The sequence below is a fragment of the Ursus arctos genome, unplaced genomic scaffold (assembly GCF_023065955.2).
Source record: "Ursus arctos isolate Adak ecotype North America unplaced genomic scaffold, UrsArc2.0 scaffold_37, whole genome shotgun sequence".
Taxonomy (NCBI): domain Eukaryota; kingdom Metazoa; phylum Chordata; class Mammalia; order Carnivora; family Ursidae; genus Ursus; species Ursus arctos.
The window spans coordinates 12,572,313-12,593,447 of record NW_026623053.1 but is presented as its reverse complement, the minus strand read 5'-3'; the positions used below and the strand labels follow the sequence as shown (position 1 = coordinate 12,593,447).

Sequence of the window (21,135 nt, the reverse complement as noted above, 5' to 3'; positions counted from 1 at the left end):
GGGAGGGAGGAGAAGCAGACTCCGCATTGAGGATGGAGCCTGATGTGGGGCTCAGTTTTATCACCCTGAGATCATGAGCTGAGCCAAGATCAAGAGTCGGACACCCAGCTGACTGAGCCACCCAGGCACCCCTTATTAAGATACTCTGTAGCTTATTATAGTGGATTTCCTAAAAAAGAAAAACTTCACTTTTCTTCAAGAATATGATATGAAATAATGGGACCCCACCCAAAAGCAGTACACATAAGTTAATCTCATTCCTTTATGACCTCTTCATTTGCTAAATTAACTTCCTGTTCCTTTATGCACTGCAGAATGAGTTGGTTCCAGGTCAGAAAGACTTCATTTAGAATTAGATTTGGGGGAAGTTTGTCAGTAGTATCAAAAGGTTTTAAAAACATTTCATCAAACAGTAGGACTATAGGTCATTGTGAAAAATACTTAGTTATCCATTTAACCAGAAGGACAGTTAAAGATTTCATGGGCAATACAGAAAGTACATAGTTTAAAAAACAAACAAAACTTATTCAGTTTTCCTAAATAATCAAAGACTTGATAAAGACAACATGAAACACAGGAAATTATTTTGATAAAATACAGAATCTTTATTTTCTAGGCAGATTATTTTAATAAGGCAGAGATAGACCTTTTGTAATCTTTTATCAAGAGCAGACCAATTATCCAAGAAAGCTTTGTCCTTTTAACAGAGCGAAAACCAAATACTAATTTTGTACGTGTGTTTATGATATTAAAGCTCATTTTCTTTTTTTACTTAAACACATTTATTCTAATCTTAGGCAGCTTGACCATGAATAAAATTCGTTTCCCAAAATCCCTTTCCACAAACCTTCTACAACTTTATTTTGTACTTTCGGATTTTGTCCTCTGTTTTTCCCCTGTCCCATCCTGAAATAACCACCCTCACTTTAGGACAAAATTACTTTCTTTTCCCTCAACAAAATTGCATCTGCATCCCTCATTCTTTTTCTTACTGAAAACACACATCCTACTTTGCTAGGATACAAAGGTGATTCTGTTACTGATCAATGGATTACAGCCGGTAACTTGGGAAACAAGTGGTTAAGCCCTGGCACGCTACTGAGGCCAACTGCTCCATTCCTAGAAATCCCAGGGAGGCTGGACAAATCAAATGCATAGCTTCTGGCTGGTTTTGCCAACACTGTTACCAAATAAACTCAGAAAACTAATCGCAGGAGAAGCCAATCACTCAAGAGACGAGGGCTTGTAAAAAAGAACTGGAGGGGCACCTGGGTAGTGCAGTCGTTAATTGTCTGCCTTTGGCTCAGGGCGTGATCCTGGCGTTTTGGGATCGAGTCCCACATTGGGCTCCTCTGCTGGGAGCCTGCTTCTTCCTCTCCCACTGTGTTCCCTCTGTGTTCCCTCTCTCGCTGGCTGTCTCTCTGTCAAATAAATAAATAAAATCTTTTAAAAAAAAAAAAAGTAAAAAAGAACTGGAGAGCATTATTTTGAGGGCCACAAACCAGGGGAAGTGGCTCAAACATTAACTGACCTATCTGCCAGCAAATGGACACCTAGAGTTTTATAGGGAGTGGTTCAGGGGCTACATGCAAGAGCAGGCAGCGCTAATCATGGGAAGGGGTCAGTATGTGTTCGGCAAGTGATCATGGGCAGGGAAGGGTATGGGATGTGGTCTTCTAGGCATTCCGTTGCTCTCAGGGCTTTTTTAAGAACAATGGGTTTCAGTTAGGGCATGAGTTAAGCAATCTTGTCTATTTCTGGTCTGAATTACTGGGGCCCAGAGTTGAGTTAGAGTGCTTGCTGACAGTTACGTCTAGTGGTTTAATTACATACATGAAAATATTTAACCCTTAGAAACCTTAATTTCTTTCTTATAAGATTTATTTATTTATTTACTTTTAAGATTTTATTTATTTGAGAGAGCACATGAGCAGGAGGATGGGGGCAGAAGGCAAGGGATAAGCAGACTCCCCACTGAGCAGGGGGCCCCACACAGGTCTTAATCCCAGGACCCTGAGATCACAACCCAAGCCAAAGGCAGACACTTAACCAACTGAGCCACCCAGGCGCCTCTTATTTATTTATTTATTTATTTATTTATTTATTTATTTATTTGAGAGAGAGAGAGAGAGAGAGAGTGAGTGCAGGGCGGGGGCAGAGGGAGAAAGAGTCTCAAGCAGACCATGCACCAGGTGTAGAGCCTTACCCAGGACTCAGTCCCATGACCCTGAGATTATGACCTGAGCTGAAACCAAGTCCCAGACCCTCCACCGACTGTACCACTCAGGTGCCCCAAAAACCTAAATTTCTAATGGAAAACTAAGTGAACAACTCTGAACTGTTACACCAACGTTCTTGAGATTGACAAGTTTATGAATACATTTTATAATTTCTAAAAATATATTCTTCCTCAGTAAATTTTTTGTGAGGAACCAAACATGTTTACTAATAGAGCCAACTATCTTAAGTTTCTTGGTAATAAACCAAAAATTGATAAACCTATGTTCAGTAACTAATGTTTCAGTATTTTATTTGGAAATGATCCAGATATTCAATGAATATCCATCTTTCAACTTATCTCAGTATAATTTTAAGGTTTCAAGTTACCAAAAAGATTTTTGGGAACTATTTTTAAGTAAACATACAGTTGCAGGCAGGCCAGGTCTGAGGACCCAGAGGGGTCCTGCAGGACCCGCCAAAAGGAAAAGCGAGCAGAATTTATTGAAGACATAGAGCAGATACACACAGAGCATCTGGGACACTCAGAAAGGCACCTGGGTGGCTCAGTGGGTTGGGCACCTGCCTTTGGCTCAGGTCATGATCCCAGGGTCCTAGGACGCAACCTGCTCAGCAGGGAGTCTGCATCTCCCTCTGCTCCTCCCCCCATTTGTGTGCCTGCACTCTCTTGATCTCCCTCTCTCTCTCACTCTCTGAAATACATAAATAGAATCTTTTAAAGAAAAAAGGAAGGAAAAGGAGCATGAGTCTCATCACTGTTAAGGGATCAGTTTTATTGAGAATGGTGGTCTATTGTATGTGTCCTCTCATATCTAGGAAGATCAAACAAGGACTGAGTGCTCAGGTATCTTCCGTATCTTTGAGTCAGGGGTCTTGGCATCAGTGGTCTTGGAGAACATTGATGACATTTGTGATGGCCCTGCCTGGTCACTCCTTAGATGTTCTCAAGCAGAGAGCTCTCATTTTAAATTTTGAGCCATGAGATAGGTATGATGATGCAAAACTCATAGTGGATAAAAGAGCAGTTTGATCCAGATTGTGTTTCTGCCTGCTAAGATAAGTTAAGGTTATCTGCTTAGATGGCTAAAGTTTTCTTTACTAATATTTGTGGAGAACACATTTAAGATTTGTCTTTAACAAATAATCTTGTGGAAGCTATGGACTAGATATGGGGCATGGGTGGGAGTTTCTATAGCAGTTCATATAATTTTTTTCAATTTTTTATTTAAACTCCAGTTAACGTACAGTGTTATATTAGCTTCAGGTGTACAATATAGTGACTCAACAATTCTGTCCATTACTCAGTGCTCATCTTGACAAGTGGATTCTTTAATCCACTTCAGCTGTTTCACCCATCCTCCCATCCACCTCCCCTCTGTTAACCATCGGTTTGTTCTTTATAGTTAAGAATCTGTTTCTTGGTTTACCTCCCTGTTTTTTTTTTCTCCTTTGCTTGTTTTGTTTCTTAAATAACACATATGAGTAAAATCATATAGTATTGTCTTTCTTTCAAATAAATTTGACTGAGTATAATACTCTCTAGCTCTACTCATGTCATGTCAAATGGCAAGACTTCATTCTTTTTTATGGCTGAGTAATATTCCATTGTATAGTAGTTCATTTTTTTCTTAAAGTAAGCTCCACTCCCAGCATGGAGCCCAATGCGGAGCTTGAACTCACAACCCTGGGATCAAGACCTGAGCTGAGATCGAGTCAGATGCTTAACTGGCTGAGCCACCAAAGCACTCCTTCCTTTTTTTATTTTTTTAAATCTCTATTTATTTGTCAGAGAGCACAAGCAGGGGGAGCGGCAGGCAGAGGGAGAAGCAAGTTCCCTGCTGAGCAAGAAGCCAGAGCAGTACTCCATCCCAGGACCTTAGGATCATGGCCTGAGCTGAAGGCAGATGCTTATTAACCCACTGAGCCACCCAGGCGTCCCTACCCCTCCCTTAAAAAAAAAAAAAAAAAAAAGCCTTATCTTTTTTTTTCTTCAGTCTTAGGAATTAGGGAAATCTAGATAATCGAGTTCCCAGAGAATACCTGGTAAAACATTTACATTTCGAAGGCACAGTCAGAGAATGCAAGTTCCTCCAGAAAGGACTTTTTTTCCCTTTGGCCTGAATTTTTAACAATACAAGCCTTTTGAGATGAAAAGGGAAGGTTTTAGGATTGGTAAGGATAGGTGGATTTTGAATTGTTTCTGGAAACTCATTTCTGTTTCTGCAAAGATTTGTAAAATATGGACAGTTGCTTTTAATTCCTCAAAGAATTGGTTTGCAACTTAAAAGACTTCATAGGTTGACCCACCTATATAAACTACATTATCTTCAATTTGCTTCTTTAAATCTGGGAGATTGTCAACTAAGATGGAAATCAAAAGATTACTATGTTTTCATAGACACAAGCTGTGTGTCTTGGAATATTTTATGGGTACAGAGTTTCATTTAGCTTAAGGAAGGAATCCTCAACAAAACAAACAAACAAACAAAAAAAAACCACTTTCCCATCAAGCTCTGAAAATCAGCTTCCAGTTTGGCCAACTTCTGACCGTAGACAACTTTGGGAATAGAGTTACTTGCGTTCCCTTGAATTCAAGAGACATCCTCAAAAAGGATGCAAAAGAGGTTTTATTTTACTCACTCTACTGGTTACTACAGACGGAGATCTGGGAAAGTGGACTCTGGTAAGGATTATCTTCCTTAGCTGGCTTCTGCCAGTTTTCCCAGGATCTCATGTGCAGTCCTGAATAGGATGTACATATAGAGTGTAGCTCCAGTATCTACCAGAATTTGGTAAGGTTCTCCATTAAGTTTAATTTTAGTTTCCCTTTTCTATTTAAAGAATAATAGCAGTGTACCAGAAATTCCCTCAAAACCTCATCAGCTCTGGGCGAGGCCCATATGGGGCCTTCCTTCCAAGATAGATATGGAGGCATTCGAATTGCTGTTGAAGGATTTGCACAAAACCTTTAAGAATGATCTTTTTTCCAGTATCCCGGTTAATTGGAAGTGAGGCACCAATTTCTCGGCGAGTGTTTTGATGGTGGGCCCCCAGAGGACTGCAATGCAAGAGGTGTTGTTTTAGATAATTTTCGTGTCTAATTTTTTTATTCCCTTTTTGCAATGAAACTTTCAATGAAGCTATTTTGGAATCTTAAAGCCTTTTGGAAGCTTCTGCATAACAGTTAAAATAGGTATCCTATTTTCTTTGTTTGGTTTGGGAACCCTTGCTTTTTAGTGCATTTCTTAAATAAATGACCTTGTCTAATTGGCACTTTCTCTGTAATGGCCATTGTAATTCTAGGTTGCCTTTAGTAATATTTACCATTCTTGTAGGTCTTTATAGCTCCAGAGACTATAGTTCTTAGACATAAAATAAGCAGGTATGCCAGAAGGTGGGATGCTCAACTTTTTGGAATTTAAGGATTCCATTTCTTTAAATCTGTGGATCTCTCAGAGTCAAAGTAATACCTAAGAGGGATGTGCTGCTGGGTTGGGAATTGCACAGTGTTTTACGGTGTACTTTGTTGCATGGACATTTTCTTGAGGTTGGTGGGTAATCTGTGTCAATCTAACCCATTCTGTGACTAGTTTATCCTAGATAGGAGTCTTAGAGTCAGGTAGCAAGCACTCTCACAGCTTTCATGTACTCTACCATGCCCATCAATTTTGCAGCTTTTTGGATTCCTAGATTTCCATCTGCCAGTAGCCTTTACTTCATGAACACATCAACGTACCAGGAATGACCAAAGAGATGTTACTGCAGACTGGCCAGTAGAAGGCCTTGAGTGCAATACCAGCAAGTCCCAGTGGGGATGTGGGGGCTGGGGAAAGAACTGAACCAACAGACCCCAACAAATAGGGCCTCAGACTAGGATTCCAGACAGTTGGAGAACTGCAGATGGAACCACCAGTCCACATCTGTGTTTCTCCTTTAACTCCCAAAGCCTTCAGAAGTTTCCTTCAGATCCCATCACTGCCACCAAATCTGTCAAGGAACAAAATTCAGCTGAATAAATTGATCTTATTGGCTTTATACGATTCATGAATTGGGCAGCATCCCATATACCAAATGGAAAGGAACTCTGAAGAGCTTTATAAAATCAAAGATTTATAGACAGAAAAAGGGCAAGGAAGTTACTAGCAAAGAGTGGATTGTTTCAGGCAAAACTACCTTTCTTAGAGGGATAGCAGGGGTCTGTCAGGCAGATTACCTCACTAGTGCTGACCAGGTAATTCCAGATTGACTGGTTTTAAGATTCCAGTCCTGGGAGAGGTTGAAACTGTAATTAAGTTAGGTATTGAGTCTTGGTTTGGCAACCTGGGCTTTGCCCAGGTGACTCCATTTTGTGCTGTTGTCCCTCTTTTAACACCTGTTAGCACATGGACTTCCACAATTAAAGATAAATTAGAAATAAATTTAGGGTGCCTGGGTAGCTCAGTCGGTTGAGCGTCTGCCTTCGGCTCAGGGTCATGATCCTGGGGTCCTGGGATCCAGCCCTGCATCAGGCTCTCTGCTCAGCAGGTAGCCTCATTCAAATAAATAAATAAAATATTTTTTAAAAAAAGGAGAAATTTAAATGCCTTTTTTAGAGACTTTTCTTAAAAAAAGGTTTTAATTCACAATTTTTATTTCCTTTTTTTTAAATTTACATTATAGTCTGCATGTTAATATAAATTTATATTTACAGTTTATACTATTTTTGTCTCTTACCTGATTAGGTACAAATCAAGACCTATCAGCTCCTACTTTCCATTTTTCAGTATCCAAATCCATCTGTTTCCTACCCATACATTTACTCTTTAGTATCCTCTATTGTGGAAAAACTGCAGGAAATAGACAAGAGAAAGCCTGAAGACACTACTGAGCTTCAGATCTTTCAAGAAGGCATAAAGGTCTTGGAAGCACTGGTAACCATTGCCGAAGAACAGCACCGTAAGTGTCAGCACTAAATTCATACTAAGTTAAGAATCTGTCCCAAGGGGCGCCTGGGTAGTGTAGTCGTTAAAGCGACTGCCTTCGGCTCAGGGCGTGATCCCGGAGTTCCAGGATCGAGTCCCGCTTCGGGCTCCACTGCTCGGAGCCTGCTTCTTCCTCTCCCACTCCCCCTGCTTGTGTTCCCTCTCTTGCTGGCTATCTCTGTCACATAAATAAATAAAACCTCAAAAAAAAAAAAAAAAAAAAAAGAATCTGTCCCAAATCAGAAATTTAATGTTATTTTAAATGTAAAACATTCAGTTCGTCACTTAACATTATATTTTCATATTCATTCAAAGGCAGGTGTTGTTAATTGCAAGTATTGATATTATTTAGTGTTAATTTGAGGAGAGATTAGAAGGATCCTTTTTTCCCTTTCAGTGGGGAAAAATGTGTACAGGTAAGTGAGTTTATAACTTTATAAACACAACCTTCAACCCAGGACTTACATCATTTATTTACTTAACAGGTTCTCAGCTGGTGGCCTGTCTTCTGCCCATCCTCATTTCCTTCCTTTTGGATGATAATGCTCTGGGATCAGCAACTTCCGTGATGAAAAATTTACATGACTTTGCTTTGCAAAATCTCATGCAGATTGGGCCTCAGTATTCATCAGTTTTTAAAAATGTAATGGCTTCTTCTCCTGCCCTAAAAGCCCGCCTTGAAGCTGCTATCAAGGGCAATCAGGAAAATGTCAAAGTCAGGATACCAACATCTAAACATACTAAAAACCCTGGAAAGAATGCGAGCATCCAACTAAAGACCAATTTCCTCTGATTTTTTGTTTTAATAGTAAGCACCTTAATAAAATACTTGATTATTTCCTTCTCTTTGGGGACAAAAGTGACATTTTAGACACAAGTGCACTTGGAGGTCTGGTTGATTGTCTTAAATACTTTTTGAAGTAGTATCAAACAACATTTTTTGTGGGTTGGTTTTTTGGGTTTTTTTGGGTTTTTTTGTTTTTTTGTTTTTTCAATTTAATAAAACCACAGAGCTCTTGCCAGGAATTTCAAGAAAGTGCTAAAGAATTGAACTTACTAAACAATCCACTGCTTTAGAAATGAAATGGACTTTTTCTGACAGTCCATACACACACAGTATCTTAATATTTTGGTAGATATGGATTTGACTCTAAATTGTGTGCATTTATATTGTATCCCAGTTGCTAATTTAAAATTCTCCCTTATTCAGTAATTATATTAAACCTTCTTGGATTTCTCAACATAAATGAATTGGAAAGATATTTAGGAAACTTGGTTTAGAATTATCCAATTATATAGTAGTACAAGTTAATTACAGCCCTACAGTGTGACTTAAGATCTGGTATTTATAAATATCATGGCTTTTCATCATCTTTTGGTTTGGTTTGTATTGGGTTCACAAAATGGAAATTTTACTTATTTTAAATAGAATAATTATCCAATTATTGGGCATCTCCACTTTAGTTTCTCACATGGATTTTCTGTTGCCTCTGCTCCTGACAGTTTTATCTTCATTTATGACAGACATTCATATTAATGAGTTGAATATAGATTCATATCTATATTTAGGTCAACTATGGGTTTATATAAAAAACAAATTTAGATCATCCAACAAATGCAAGTATGTTTTTTTATCATGAAACATATTTTAATATAGAAAAAAAATCTAATGATAGAGTCATATTGGTTGAAAAAATATTTTTTACCTGTTGTTAATCACTGACTCTCCTTCCACTTCAGTGTTATATGTATTAATCAAGCACTATGTCGCAACATAGCATTTCCCTGTTAAAAAATTAAAAACTGGAGTGATCGGGGCATGTTCAGAATTGAGAAAACACTTCAAGTCAGGCAGGAACAATGTGATGTACTCTATTTTATTATGTTTGTATATAAATATTCTTGTAAATTGTTCAAAATGAAAACACTTGACAAAATCTAACACTACAGTTTTTTTTAATTTACATAAATAAAGCTAATTTTCTTTATCATTCTTGTATATGAGATTATTTTGCCCCCAAAAGATGGCTGGTTATTCTCACAGATTCCAGAAAATCAGTTCTGTGGAGCAAATAATATCCCTTCTATATAACTTGCCATTTCTCTCAGAGGAGCCCTTTCTTTGGAGCATCCTTTGCAATGGTTTGGATTCTCTGTCTTCCTAATTGTCTTTGCAAATTTGAGTATACATTACTTACTGTTTCCTTCACCTGAATGCCCTTCTCTCTATTGTATCTGGCCGACTCCCATTCCTTATAAGCTTGGTTTAAATGTCACTTCCCCTTGTTAACTCTCCTTAATACTTCCTACCCTCCTCTTACAACCAAGCAAATTTACTTGCTTCCTCACCTGTGTCCCTGGAGTACTTTACACATTCTTCTAGGCATGGAACATCACATTGCATTTTAATATCTCCCTTCTAGACCACCTTCCCAAGGGAGGAATTTTGTCTTGTAACTGCCTTTGTGGCATCAACTAAATACTTAATCACTGTTGAACTGCACTGATACAGTATGGGTTTGAGTTCAGAAATCTTTGTCAAGGTGCCTGGTTGACTCAGTCAATTAAGCTTCTGCCTTCCCCTCAGGTCATGATCCTAGGGTCCTGGGATCAAGCCCCACATTGGGCTCCCTGCTCAGTGGGGAGCCTGCTTCTCCCTCTCCCTCTGCTGCTTCCTGCCTATGCTCTCCCTCTCTGTCAAATAAATAAAACCTTAAAAAAAGAAAAAATCTCTTTTGTCAAGGCAAATGCTGGACTGGGTTCTCAAGATACAACTTATTAATTTGATTTTTGAGTTCTTTCGTCCATTTGTTTCATTTAGTTCATTCTTAAACATTAAGATTGCTACTCATGATATAGTTTTCTGAATTGTTTGGGTTCGAGGTGTTACATGAATGTCAGTAGTTATGAAAAAATATGTCCAGTGTCATGGAATTAGAAACTTTGAGTTAGGCACTATCCTATAGCTTTTTTTTTTTTTTTAATGTATCACCTTGTTTAAGACAACACTGAATTAGTAAATGTATTCTTAATGATAAGGAAGTTAAGGCTTAACAGCTGGTATTTGAACCTATCTTTCAGATCCAGGGTCCATGCTGGAAACAAAACAAGTGCTCTGGCAGTCCTGATTACATCAAGGGGGAGCTTTTCTCTTTTTCCAGTGTTCCACGTTCCCTCAGGAGCCTTCCTCACTCCTTGCCTAAGATGTTTTCAGTTTTATTTCTCCAAATTGCCACCAGAAGCTTTCTGATCAATAGGAAAAAGGGTTTGGGTTGTTTTTTTTTTTTTTTTTAATTGTGTCCTCCACAGTTTGTATGGGAATAGACTATATGATTCAATATTAAGTTTTGATTTGTTTAAAGGTGAATAGTTTAATCTAAAAAATACATCAAAAAGTATATCTGGTTTTATTTTAAAGAGTCTCCAGTTGTGATAAAGCTGTTGCACTTTAACCAGCTTGGTTAGTAACTTGGCTGAAACAAAGTGGTGTATTTGTCGAGCTTTTATTTTTTCCAGGGGAAGAAATAGAGCCAAATTTACTAGTTGAGTCCCGTCCTGTTTAATCCACTGCTTAAAAGCTTATCATGGAAAGACCTAAAAAATAACATTGGATTTCTATTAATAGAGCATTGAAGCAAAATATTACTTCTATAAAACAGACTTTAATGTCAACCTTAAAGGGAACAGTAAGGCACTTAAATAAATACAGTAAGTCCTGTAATGAGTTTTTAAGTGTAGGAGCACCTGATTGGCTAGGTTGGAAGAGCATTCGACTCTTGATCTGGAGGTTGTTAAGTTTGAGGCCCACGTTGGGGGTAGAGTACTTAAATAAATAAACTTAAAAAAAAAAAAAAAGAAAAAAAGGTATAAGCATAGTGCTATGGAAGCCCAAAGAAGATGACCAAGGCTTCCAAGATGGACTTACTTCAAGTCCATGGAATATCATAAGAAACAGGCTTAGAGAATAGTACTTACTTGAGGGAATGTAAAACCTAAAGAATTCCCTTAGTCTTTTTATTATAACTTTAGGACCAAGGTAATTACATATCTTGCATTTTCTCCATCAGTTGAATATACTTTCCTCTTTACAAATAACTTGTTAACCCTGGTAATACCTCAATTTACGGGGAGAATTTGACCTGTATGTTTACTAGAAATACAGTTCTCCAACTCCCTGCTGTCTGACAGTGATCATCTACCAGTTAATTGTGTCTGTGTTGACTTTTCTCTTTACTAGTCTAACTGATGCCTGTGTGTGCTTTTAGCTTTGAGGAAATGGGAATTTTGTGTTGTTTTGATTATATCCAGTACAGAACACAAATACAATCCCAAGTTCTGTATATTCAAAGGAGCTAGCTTTCCTTTATTGCATTTCTGTTTGGGTAGGACTCCTGCTTACTTTTCTCTTTGGGGCACTATAATAATGATGATTCCACAGGCTATTTGGGGAAAATTCTTATTACTTGATTGCCATTCTTCATATACAATCACATATCATTCTTTGAATAGATAATGTATTTCCAAAAAACCTTATTTTTTGAAAAATTCTAACTATATTTTTAAAGAAAATAGACCATTGCTGCCAATTAAAAACTAATATTGACAATGTTTTGCTTAATGGGATCAAAATTTTATCACTTTTTTCTGAAAAAGTATCTAGAGGCAAGAGTAACTTGATAAGCAAATATATACATACACACACATATCAGAAGTAATAGATTACTTTACAAAATAAAATATTCTAAGAAGGATCAAAAATGATATTTTTTAAAGCAATTTAAAGTATGCCAGTGACACAGCAAGAGTAGTTTTGTTAGTGCTATTATTGGAGGTAGTGCAAGTGGCCTCAGAAAAAAACATGCATACACAGCCAAAACATAGGCTCTCTAGTAAACAATGAGGCCTGTAAACCCAGTATTTCTGTTGGTTACTTGTTTCTGATCTTAACAAAGCTTTGCGCCTTGTATTTTATAATCAAATGCTGGAGGAGTGCTCACCGCTCCCAGAATTGCCAGGGTGATTGGTCTTCCCGTATCTTTCCTCCCTTGCATCAGGCAGTTACTAGAAACACATCTTCTAGGCCATTGTTTAAACACAAAAACATCTTAAAAATAGATTTTCTAAGTTATGGAAATGCTTTTGTTTCAGCAGTCAACAGACCTATTGTAAGTCAATATCAAATGAAAAGTGGTTAGACAATGCACTTCCTATTCTCCAGTCCTCTGTGTTCTCCAGTCAGGGTACTCTGCCATTTGCTACATTTTTCATTGCAGATGCTTTTTCTTTTCACTAGTAATGTGACCATTCTGATTTTGCAGTGTTGGATCAAAAATGTTGTAGAATTGTCTACAATATGGAGATGTTTCCTTAGTTGTTTAATGCTCTTAACATGTACTGGGACTTCCAGAAATCGCCTTAGAACCTGTCTCTGAGCAAACACATGCCTAAACCATTTAGAATAATTTGGAGCTATTTTAAAAGGTTGGGAGTTTCCATGCTCTTCCTTGAAAACCTATCTAGCATATCTCATTATGTTAGTTTCATAATCATCTTCTATAATCATTTTAAAGTGCCTATTTGTCAGTGGTTTCTTCGCTATGACACCTAAAGCACTAGTTAAAATGTAGGTAAGGTGGACTTAATCAAAATTAAAAACTTTTATGCTTCAGAGAACACCATCAAGAAAGTGAAAAGATAATCCACAGAATGGGACGGAAAGGTTTGCAAATCTAACAACAGTCTAGTATCCAGAATATACAAAGAACTCTTAGAACTCAACAATTAAAAGACAATTTAAAATTGGGCAAAGGATTTAAATATACCTTTTTCCAAAGAAGATATACAAATGGCAGATACACACATGAAAAGATGTTCAGCATCATTAGTCAGGAAAATGCAAAGCCACAGTGAGATACCACTTATACCCACTGGGATGGCTATGATCAAAAAGATAATAATGGGCACCTGAGTGGCTCAGTTGGCTAACTGTCTGACTCATGATCTCAGCTCAGGTCTTGATCTCAGGTTCGTCAGTTCAAGCCCCGAATTGGGCTCCAAACCGGGTGTTGAGCTACTTAAAAAAGAGAGAATAAGTGCTGTAGAGGATGTGCAGAAATTAGAACCTTTGTATTACTGGTGAGAATTAGTACAGCTGTTTTGGATGACAGTTTGGCCATTTCTCAAAAAGTTAAACATAATTATGATATGATCCAGCAATTCCACTCCTAGGTATGAAAAAAATTAAAAACGGTTACACAGGGGTGCCTGCGTGGCTCAGTCTATAAAGCGTGCAGCTCTTGATCTCTTGAGTCATGAGTTCAAGCCCTACATTAGGTATGGAGCCTACTTAAAAAAAAATTTTTTTTAAACAGTTACGCAAAAAATGCACATGAATATTTATAGCATAATTATTGATAATAACCAAAAAAGTGGGAACAACCCAAGTGTCCATCAACTGATGAATGTATAAACAAAATGTCAATGTATAGTCATACAATTGAATATTATTCAGCCATAAAAAGGAATGAAGTGCTGATACATGTTGCCATTTAGATCTTATCTGATTCCATTCATATGAAATGTCTATTTACACGAAATGCCTGTGAATAGGCAAATCTGTACAGACAGAAAGTAGATTAGTGGTTGCCAGGAGTTTAGGGGAGGGTTGGGGAGTGCTAATGGGTATGGGGTTATCCTTTTGGAATGAAGAAAATGGTCTGGAATTAGTGATATTGGCTCCACAACCTTGTGAATATAATAAAAACCACAGAATAGTACACTTTAAAAGGGTATATTATGTGGCACAAATTTGTTACGGGTTGAATCTTGTCTCCCAAAAAGATGGTGAAGTCCTAACCCCTAGTACCTCAGAATGGGACCTTACTTGGAAATAGAGTCATTGCAAATGTAAATAGTTAAGATAGTTAATAATTAATAATTGTCATATTAAGGTAGGGTGGCCCTTAATCCAATTGGACTAGTGTCCTTGTGAGATGAGGAGAATGCTGTGTGAAGACAGAAACAGACACAGAGGGAAGATGGACATGTGAAGATGGAGGCAGAGATGGGAGTTATGAGTTACAGAGGCCAAGGAATGCCGGCCCTACCAGAAGCTGGAAGAAGCAAGGAAAGATCCTCCCCTAGAGGCTTTGGAGGAAGCATGGCCCTGCCAACACCTTGATTTTGGGTTTTAGCCTTCAGAACCGTGCGAGAATAAGTTTCTGTTGTTTCCCTTCTTATGCATAGCGTCACTTTCCAAGGTTTCATTACGCAGCTCAACGATGATCCAGAAACAGATGATCCTCCTAATCATAAGATCGACAGTAGCCTGACGCTGCGTCACGACACCTAGTCCTTAATCTCACTTCATCCCATCACATAGGCGTTTTACCATCTCACGTCATCACAAGAAGATGAAGTTCAGTACAGTTAGATATTTTGAGAGAGAAACCACATTCACATAACTTTTATTACAGTATATCGGTACGATTGTTCTATTTTATTAGTTACTGTTAACCACTTGCTGTGTCTACTTTATAAGTTAACATTATCATAAATATGTGTGTATAGGATTCAGTACTATTCACAGTTTTAGGCATTCAGTAGGAGTCTTGGAACTTATCCCCCATAGATAAGGGGGAACTACTGTAGTAATATGTTGTTACGGTAGCTCTAGAAAACTCATAGATTTATTTCTCAAGTTCTAAAAATGGAGTCAGGTGGATGGAGCTAGAGTGTATTATGCTAAGCAAAATAAGAGACAAATTTATAATTTCACTCATGTAGAATTCAAGAAACAAAACAGATAAACATAGGGAGAGGGAAGCAAAACATAAGAGACTCTTAACTAGAGAGAACAAACAGCGTTGCTGGAGGGTGGGCTAAATGAGTGATGAGTATTAAGGAGGGCACCTGTTGTATTAAGCACTGGGTGTTACATGTAAGTGATGAATCATTAAATTCTGAAACCAGTATTACATATATGTTAACTAGAATTTAAATTAAAATTTGAAGAAAAAAATAAAAATGGAGACTCACAAAGAAGTTAAGAGATCAGGCTATACTTGCATATAGTAGTTACTCAATATATAAAGTGAATTTGGTTTATTTTGATGGGATGAAAGGGTACTGGGAATAGTGCTTTGTGTAGATCAATTTTATTATGATAGAGTATATTTCTTTATTGCTTAAATATCAGCAGACTAATATCTATCTTTTTAGTTATCTTACTTAATAGTGCTATTTCAATTCCCCAAACACCTCAGATTCTGTTGCTTTTCTGCCTGTTGGCCATGGTATGCTGGTATACCCAACTGTGTGATTTTTTAGGAAAGATACCCTACTGGGTTTTCACTCTTCTCGTTTACAAAATGTTCTTCCTCCTTCATATTTTGATAATGAGAATCAAAACAGAGTGCATGTGAACACACTTGGAACCCCAAGTGTAAAGCACTATTCTTCCAATACCATGATCATAGCTACCCATCTAATTTAAGCCTTACCCCAAAGTCTTCATTAAAATTACAGCAAGGCCATGTTTACATGTCCGATTATAACAATCATCAGAAGATAGTTATAAAATCCAGATCTTGGGGCTTACCCTACAACTATCACATCAGAATCTTCAGAGGAGGGGCCTGAGACTTACTTTTAACTGCACCCATGTGACTCACATGATCTCACAACCATGGGAAATTCTTCCCTGTCAAAACCTACTTATGTGTAGTATGCCTGGAAACATCAGGAAAGCTTGCTGAAAAAAATAAGTGCCTACCCAAAAAATAAATGCCAGAAGGCAGTGAAGTGCTAAAAACAAAAAAACCAATGGGGATATATCAAAGTATAAAACAAATGTCCATTTGTCTACTCTGATATAAATAATTGAATAAACGATGGAAAGTAGAAAATCTCCTATGTTGAAGAATTCCAAATAATTTATGTAGATATTCCACCTTCCGGGAGGTGCAAATTAACTCCCCATCTCTTAGTGTGAGTTGCACGTAGTGATTTCCTGTCAAAGAAAAGGGGAGGAAAAAAGAACTGTACACTGGAGAACCCTTAAAACACAATTTAAGCCAGGTGATCAAGATTAATATCAGTAAGTTATGTTGATAGCATGTACCCTTGATAATGTGATGAGAATGGCACTTTACCTCTATGGTCTTCTTCCCAAAACCATAACACCAGTCTAACTATGAGAAAAACATAAGACAAATCCAAATTGAGGGACATTATTTAAAACACCTAGCCAATACTCTCCCAAACTGTTAAGGTCATCAAAAACAAGGAAAGTCTGAAAAACTAACAACCAAGAAGAACTTAAGGAGACACAAGTAAATGTAATGTGACATTCTGGATGGGATCTTGGAACAGAGAAAGGGTATTAGGTAAAAACTAAGGAAATTCAAATAAAGTATAAATTTTAGTTAATATAAGTATCTGTACTGACTTACTTGTGCCAAATGTATCATACTAATGTGTACTATATTAATAATTAAAAACTGGGTGTGTGTTATATGGCAACTGTGTTCTATCTTCACAACTTTTCTGTAAATCTATTCTAAATTTAGAAGTTTATTTAAAAAGGAAAAAAATCTGATTCAGAATGTTAGGGGTAAGGTCCAGTATTTTGCATTTTTAACTAGCACTAAGGTCTGCTCCTAGTCTGGCCTTCAGCCTAAAGCAGAATAGCTGTGAGGCCACATGACCACTGCCTGCAGTAAGTTTGCTGATTAACACTGTAACAAGTACTTGCAAAGTAGGTCAGTTCAGTCTCTGTTCACCTGTGGTTTTAGGTATTAGTCAGAAGAGCAGGTAACTCTGTCCCTGGTCACCAGCAGGAAAAGGTGTGGTGGAATAGGAAAGTAGGTACCTGGCTTCCATTTTGAGAGTAACACCCATCATAATGAGTGTCAAAACACCTTAGTCACTTCCATTTTATTTATGCTGCTCCACTTCCATGTACCACTTCCTTGGGCTCCATCCCAGATGAAAGAAATTAAGTGCCAAGCTCTACCCCACAAAATTAGTTGGTGAAGACGGCCACAATAAATAACGTTCCTGGACCTTTGTTTCCAGTAGTCATTTCTCTAGTCTTAATCTTCAACTCCTCACATTCCTAATGCTGTCTCTCATTCCCTCACCCAGATAACAACAGCGCCTCCTGCAGGTGAGAAGACTATAGCACTGAGTGGGATACTGTAAGGTAAGTGATCATGAAGCTCTAGGTATAACAGCTAATCATCCCTAGTATTTATGCTACTTTATTAAAAACTCAGTATCCAGCGGCGCCTGGGTGGCACAGCGGTTAAGCGTCTGCCTCTGGCTCAGGGCGTGATCCCAGCGTTATGGGATCGAGCCCCACATCAGGCTCCTCCACTAGGAGCCTGCTTCTTCCTCTCCCACTCCCCCTGCTTGTGTTCCCTCTCTCGCTGGCTGTCTCTATCTCTGTCAAATAAATAAATAAAATCTTTAAAAAAACAAAAAACAAAAAAAACTCAGTATCCAGGAGGAGAAAACTGGCAAGAAGAACAGGGCAGATCTCAGACCTAGTAAGACAAAGAACACTGCTGGAAGTTAGGTTCTTTTGAAGTCCTTGGAAAACATATAACCGTCAATGTCAGGTGATAGAGTTTTTTCGTTACCTGTTCATTACCACATGGATCTGTGTGTGTGTGTGTGTGTGTGTGTCCATGGCTACATTTCTTCTCTTATCAGAAGAATGATGATGCTTTTCTTTCTACCACACTCTTTTCTCTGAGGCACATGGGCCTCTTCATCTTTGCACAAGCCCTTGTGTTTTCTTATGCACTTCTATTCCTCACTAAGCTTCCCTCCCCTTTTTCACTCTATTCTGTTCAAAGTCTAGAAATAGACACCTGGTTTCACAATTGATTCGTGAGGACCTTGAGTGAGATCATTGCTAATTAAGAATTATCATATCTGTGAAAAGCACTTCCCTTGAACTCAGAAAACAACCACAACAGAAACATAAACACCTATTGTGTGCAATGCACTGTGTGAATGAATATAAGGAAGTACCAGCAAAGAAAGAGCACTGAATTCTAGCACCAGAGGATCTGGATTCTAATTCGAGATCTGCCACTTACTAATTTTGTTAGCTTGGGCAAGTCAGCCTCCTGGGCTGCAGTTTCTTCTCTGCAGAACAGTTAAGTGTAAAAAAACAAAATAAAACAAAACCGACAAAAAACAGTCGAGTGTAGTGTGACCAACTATCCCAGTTTGCTTAGGAGACCCAGTTTCAGCACTGGAAGTTCTGTGTCCCAGCAAAATTTTCAGTAGCAGGTAAACCGGCATGGTTCTTTACTCTCTTGGAAGGCTTTCTGAGATCCTTTCTAATTCTGATACTTCTGGGTCTAAGGCTCAGAAATGCTGTCTTTGCCCTTTTGAGAGGGTGGAGGGTATATGCAAAAGAACTTGAAAGACTTCCTGCCTCCTGACCTATGACTCACAGGGGATGCTGCAGGGCCTCATTCCTAACATCTCAGGGAAAAGAGATCAGCTGAGAATGGTACACTCAGGCAAAAGACATTCTTGGGTTTTCCAGTGGGAAAGAAATTCAAAAACAATTGACTAATGAGAGGAATTTGTAGCAAATGTTGAGGCTGCCAGCATTCTTGCAAGTAAGCCAATGACCTTTTAAGCTACATCCACAACTGACCAGCTCCTTGGCCATCATCCCAATGAAGGCTCCTTTCCCAGTTTAGACTGTATGCAAAACTGGCTTGGCAGCAAGTCTTTCAGCATCCTTAGATACAGATTTATTCCAGCATAAGATCACATGAAATCAACTTCCTAATAAAAGCTTTTTAAAAATTAAAACAGACAAACAGAGCAAGTGACTGCCATTGCTGACGTTGACAGTCCATTGTCTTAGTTTCATGACTTTCAAGAAAGGATCCTTGGATGGCTTGAATCAAGAGGGAAAACAGCTGAACTCAGTCTTCAGTGGACTTGCCATACTGCAAGGACTACAGAGGCTGCCAGCTGGCCCTGAGCTGACTCTGAAGAGATAGAGCTTGCGGCAGATTTATAGTTAATTTAAAGCAAATTTCATAATCACCTTGTACATTTTCTTTGTGCCTGATTTAATTTTGGCTTTTTGCTATAATCACCTATTTTGATCTCACCTCATAGAATAAATTTGGCCCAATTTCCTTCTCAGTTGTTCCTTCTTAAACAGCTGGATCCAAAACACAGCCACAACTAAGTATTGAGTGGTGATAGAATGTTCATGGAGGAAGTCCAAAGAGCTAAATTAACACAAACTATTTAAGGAACCACGTATCAAATCAAGGAACTTCTCTAACCCAGCAAATTAAGACAGCAGTTATGTAAAGTCTCTTTTCCTACCCTTAACCAATCAAAAAATACAGTAAAAATCAAGGTAAACTAGTTCAAATATGCAGTAAAATCAGATTAAACTGGTTTAAGTATGTGCCAAATGGTAATATTTCCCCTTTCTCCTTCCTTTCTGCAAGCTTTACTTTAGTAGAATCTAAGGTTATTAACAAAGGAAACTTTTAGCCACAAGTCGTTAACAAGAGTTAATTATCTGGAGATTAATTATGACTCAAACGAAGGTTCCTGTTTACACATAACCAAGATAGTAGTAAAGGGATCTAGTACCATGAATATATACATAAGATATTTTTGGTGATGCATGGTCAACATGGGTGAGACTGGCCATATAAGAAGGCTCTAGGCATGTGACTTTATCCTTTCAGTTGAAAAGTATTATATGTTACCTAATAGACTGTGAAGAAATTAAAAGATATGTGCTGGTTTGTTTTGTACATCCTGGTAGGTGGCCCAAGTTCTCATGATTGGCAAGACTGGGCCACCAGCCCTGGCTACTGGCCATTGAGTTTGTTAAAATCTCATCTGGGAAGCGGGGGATAGGTAGGCCGGAGGGGGTAGCTTTTAATTTCTTTAAGTCTTACCTGGGAAAGCATTTCTGAACAAAAAATCAGATGACACCAAAGAGGTCCAATCAAAGTCTGATTCAGCCCTAAGTGTATATCGTAATTATCAAATGCAGGGTCAGGTTTGTGGAGCTTCCAGCCAGAGATGTCAGTGCTGTCCTGCTCCGGAAACGCCCCTGGCTCTTCCCCTCAGCCGCTTTCCCTCGGTGACCGTGGCTTGTGCAGGATGGGCCAAGATTAAGGCTCGAGACCTTCACGCCAAGAAGGAGGAGCGGCTTAAATGGCTGGAAGACCTGAAGATGGAGCTGTCCCAGGTGTAAGACACCAAAGTGGCAGGCTCTCCAAGATCCGAGCTGGACGCAAAGATACCGTCCGTGTATTCACTGTCATTAGCCAGACTCGGAAAAGAGAACCTCAGGAGCCTGCGGCGGCTCAGTCGGCAGAGTGGCGGACTCTTGATTTCCCCTCAGGTCATAATCTCAGGGTGGCAGGATCATAGGGAGTCAAGTGGGCACGGAGCCTCCTTGCGGTCGCGTCTCCTCTGCTCCACCCTCCCGCGCATGCGTGCACATGCGCACACGTTCTCGCTCGAGCGCTGTGGGGGGGGGGGAGAGAAAAACTCAGAAAATTCTACAAGGGTGAGAGGTACACGCCCCTGGATCTGGGGCCCTGGAAGACATGTGCCCCGTATCCGCGGCTGAAGAAGCTCAAAGAGAACTTGAAACCCAAGAAGCAGCTGTGGAAGGAACCGCAAGACCCACGGCGGAAATACCTGGTCAAGGCCTGAGCATCGGCATCGCTAAAACGAACTGAAAAATAGAGCAAAAAAAAAAAAAAAAAATCCTCCGGGCACCCGCTGTGTGCTGGGCACGTTCAGCTCAGAAGGTACACGAACGCTTCCCCACGTTTTTTTTTTCCTGTAAGATGAGTGTGTAGAATGGAGAGTTCATGAGAAAGCTTTGTTTCTGTCAGGATTTTGTTTGGGGGGGGGT

At 38.8% G+C, this 21,135-nt stretch overlaps 1 protein-coding gene and 1 long non-coding RNA gene across 16 annotated transcripts in view; one reads left to right on the top strand and one right to left on the bottom strand.

The window, feature by feature from the left end:
* Window positions 1-9,190, top strand: part of HEATR5A (HEAT repeat containing 5A) — a 106,979-nt gene extending 97,789 nt beyond the window's left edge. For all 13 annotated transcript variants that reach the window (XM_048222383.2, XM_026513554.4, XM_044389450.3 and 10 more), the window contains 2 exons: window positions 6,960-7,173; window positions 7,685-9,190. In XM_048222383.2, the coding sequence (XP_048078340.1) occupies window positions 6,960-7,173; window positions 7,685-7,992 (522 nt within the window). In that variant the 3' untranslated portion in view covers window positions 7,993-9,190. The remainder of the gene's footprint in view (window positions 1-6,959; window positions 7,174-7,684) is intronic.
* The window catches only part of LOC130542574 (uncharacterized), a 67,516-nt gene continuing 46,965 nt past the window's right edge, over window positions 585-21,135 (bottom strand). For all 3 annotated transcript variants that reach the window (XR_008957228.1, XR_008957227.1, XR_008957229.1), the window contains one exon: window positions 585-20,738. This is a non-coding gene — a long non-coding RNA (uncharacterized LOC130542574). The remainder of the gene's footprint in view (window positions 20,739-21,135) is intronic.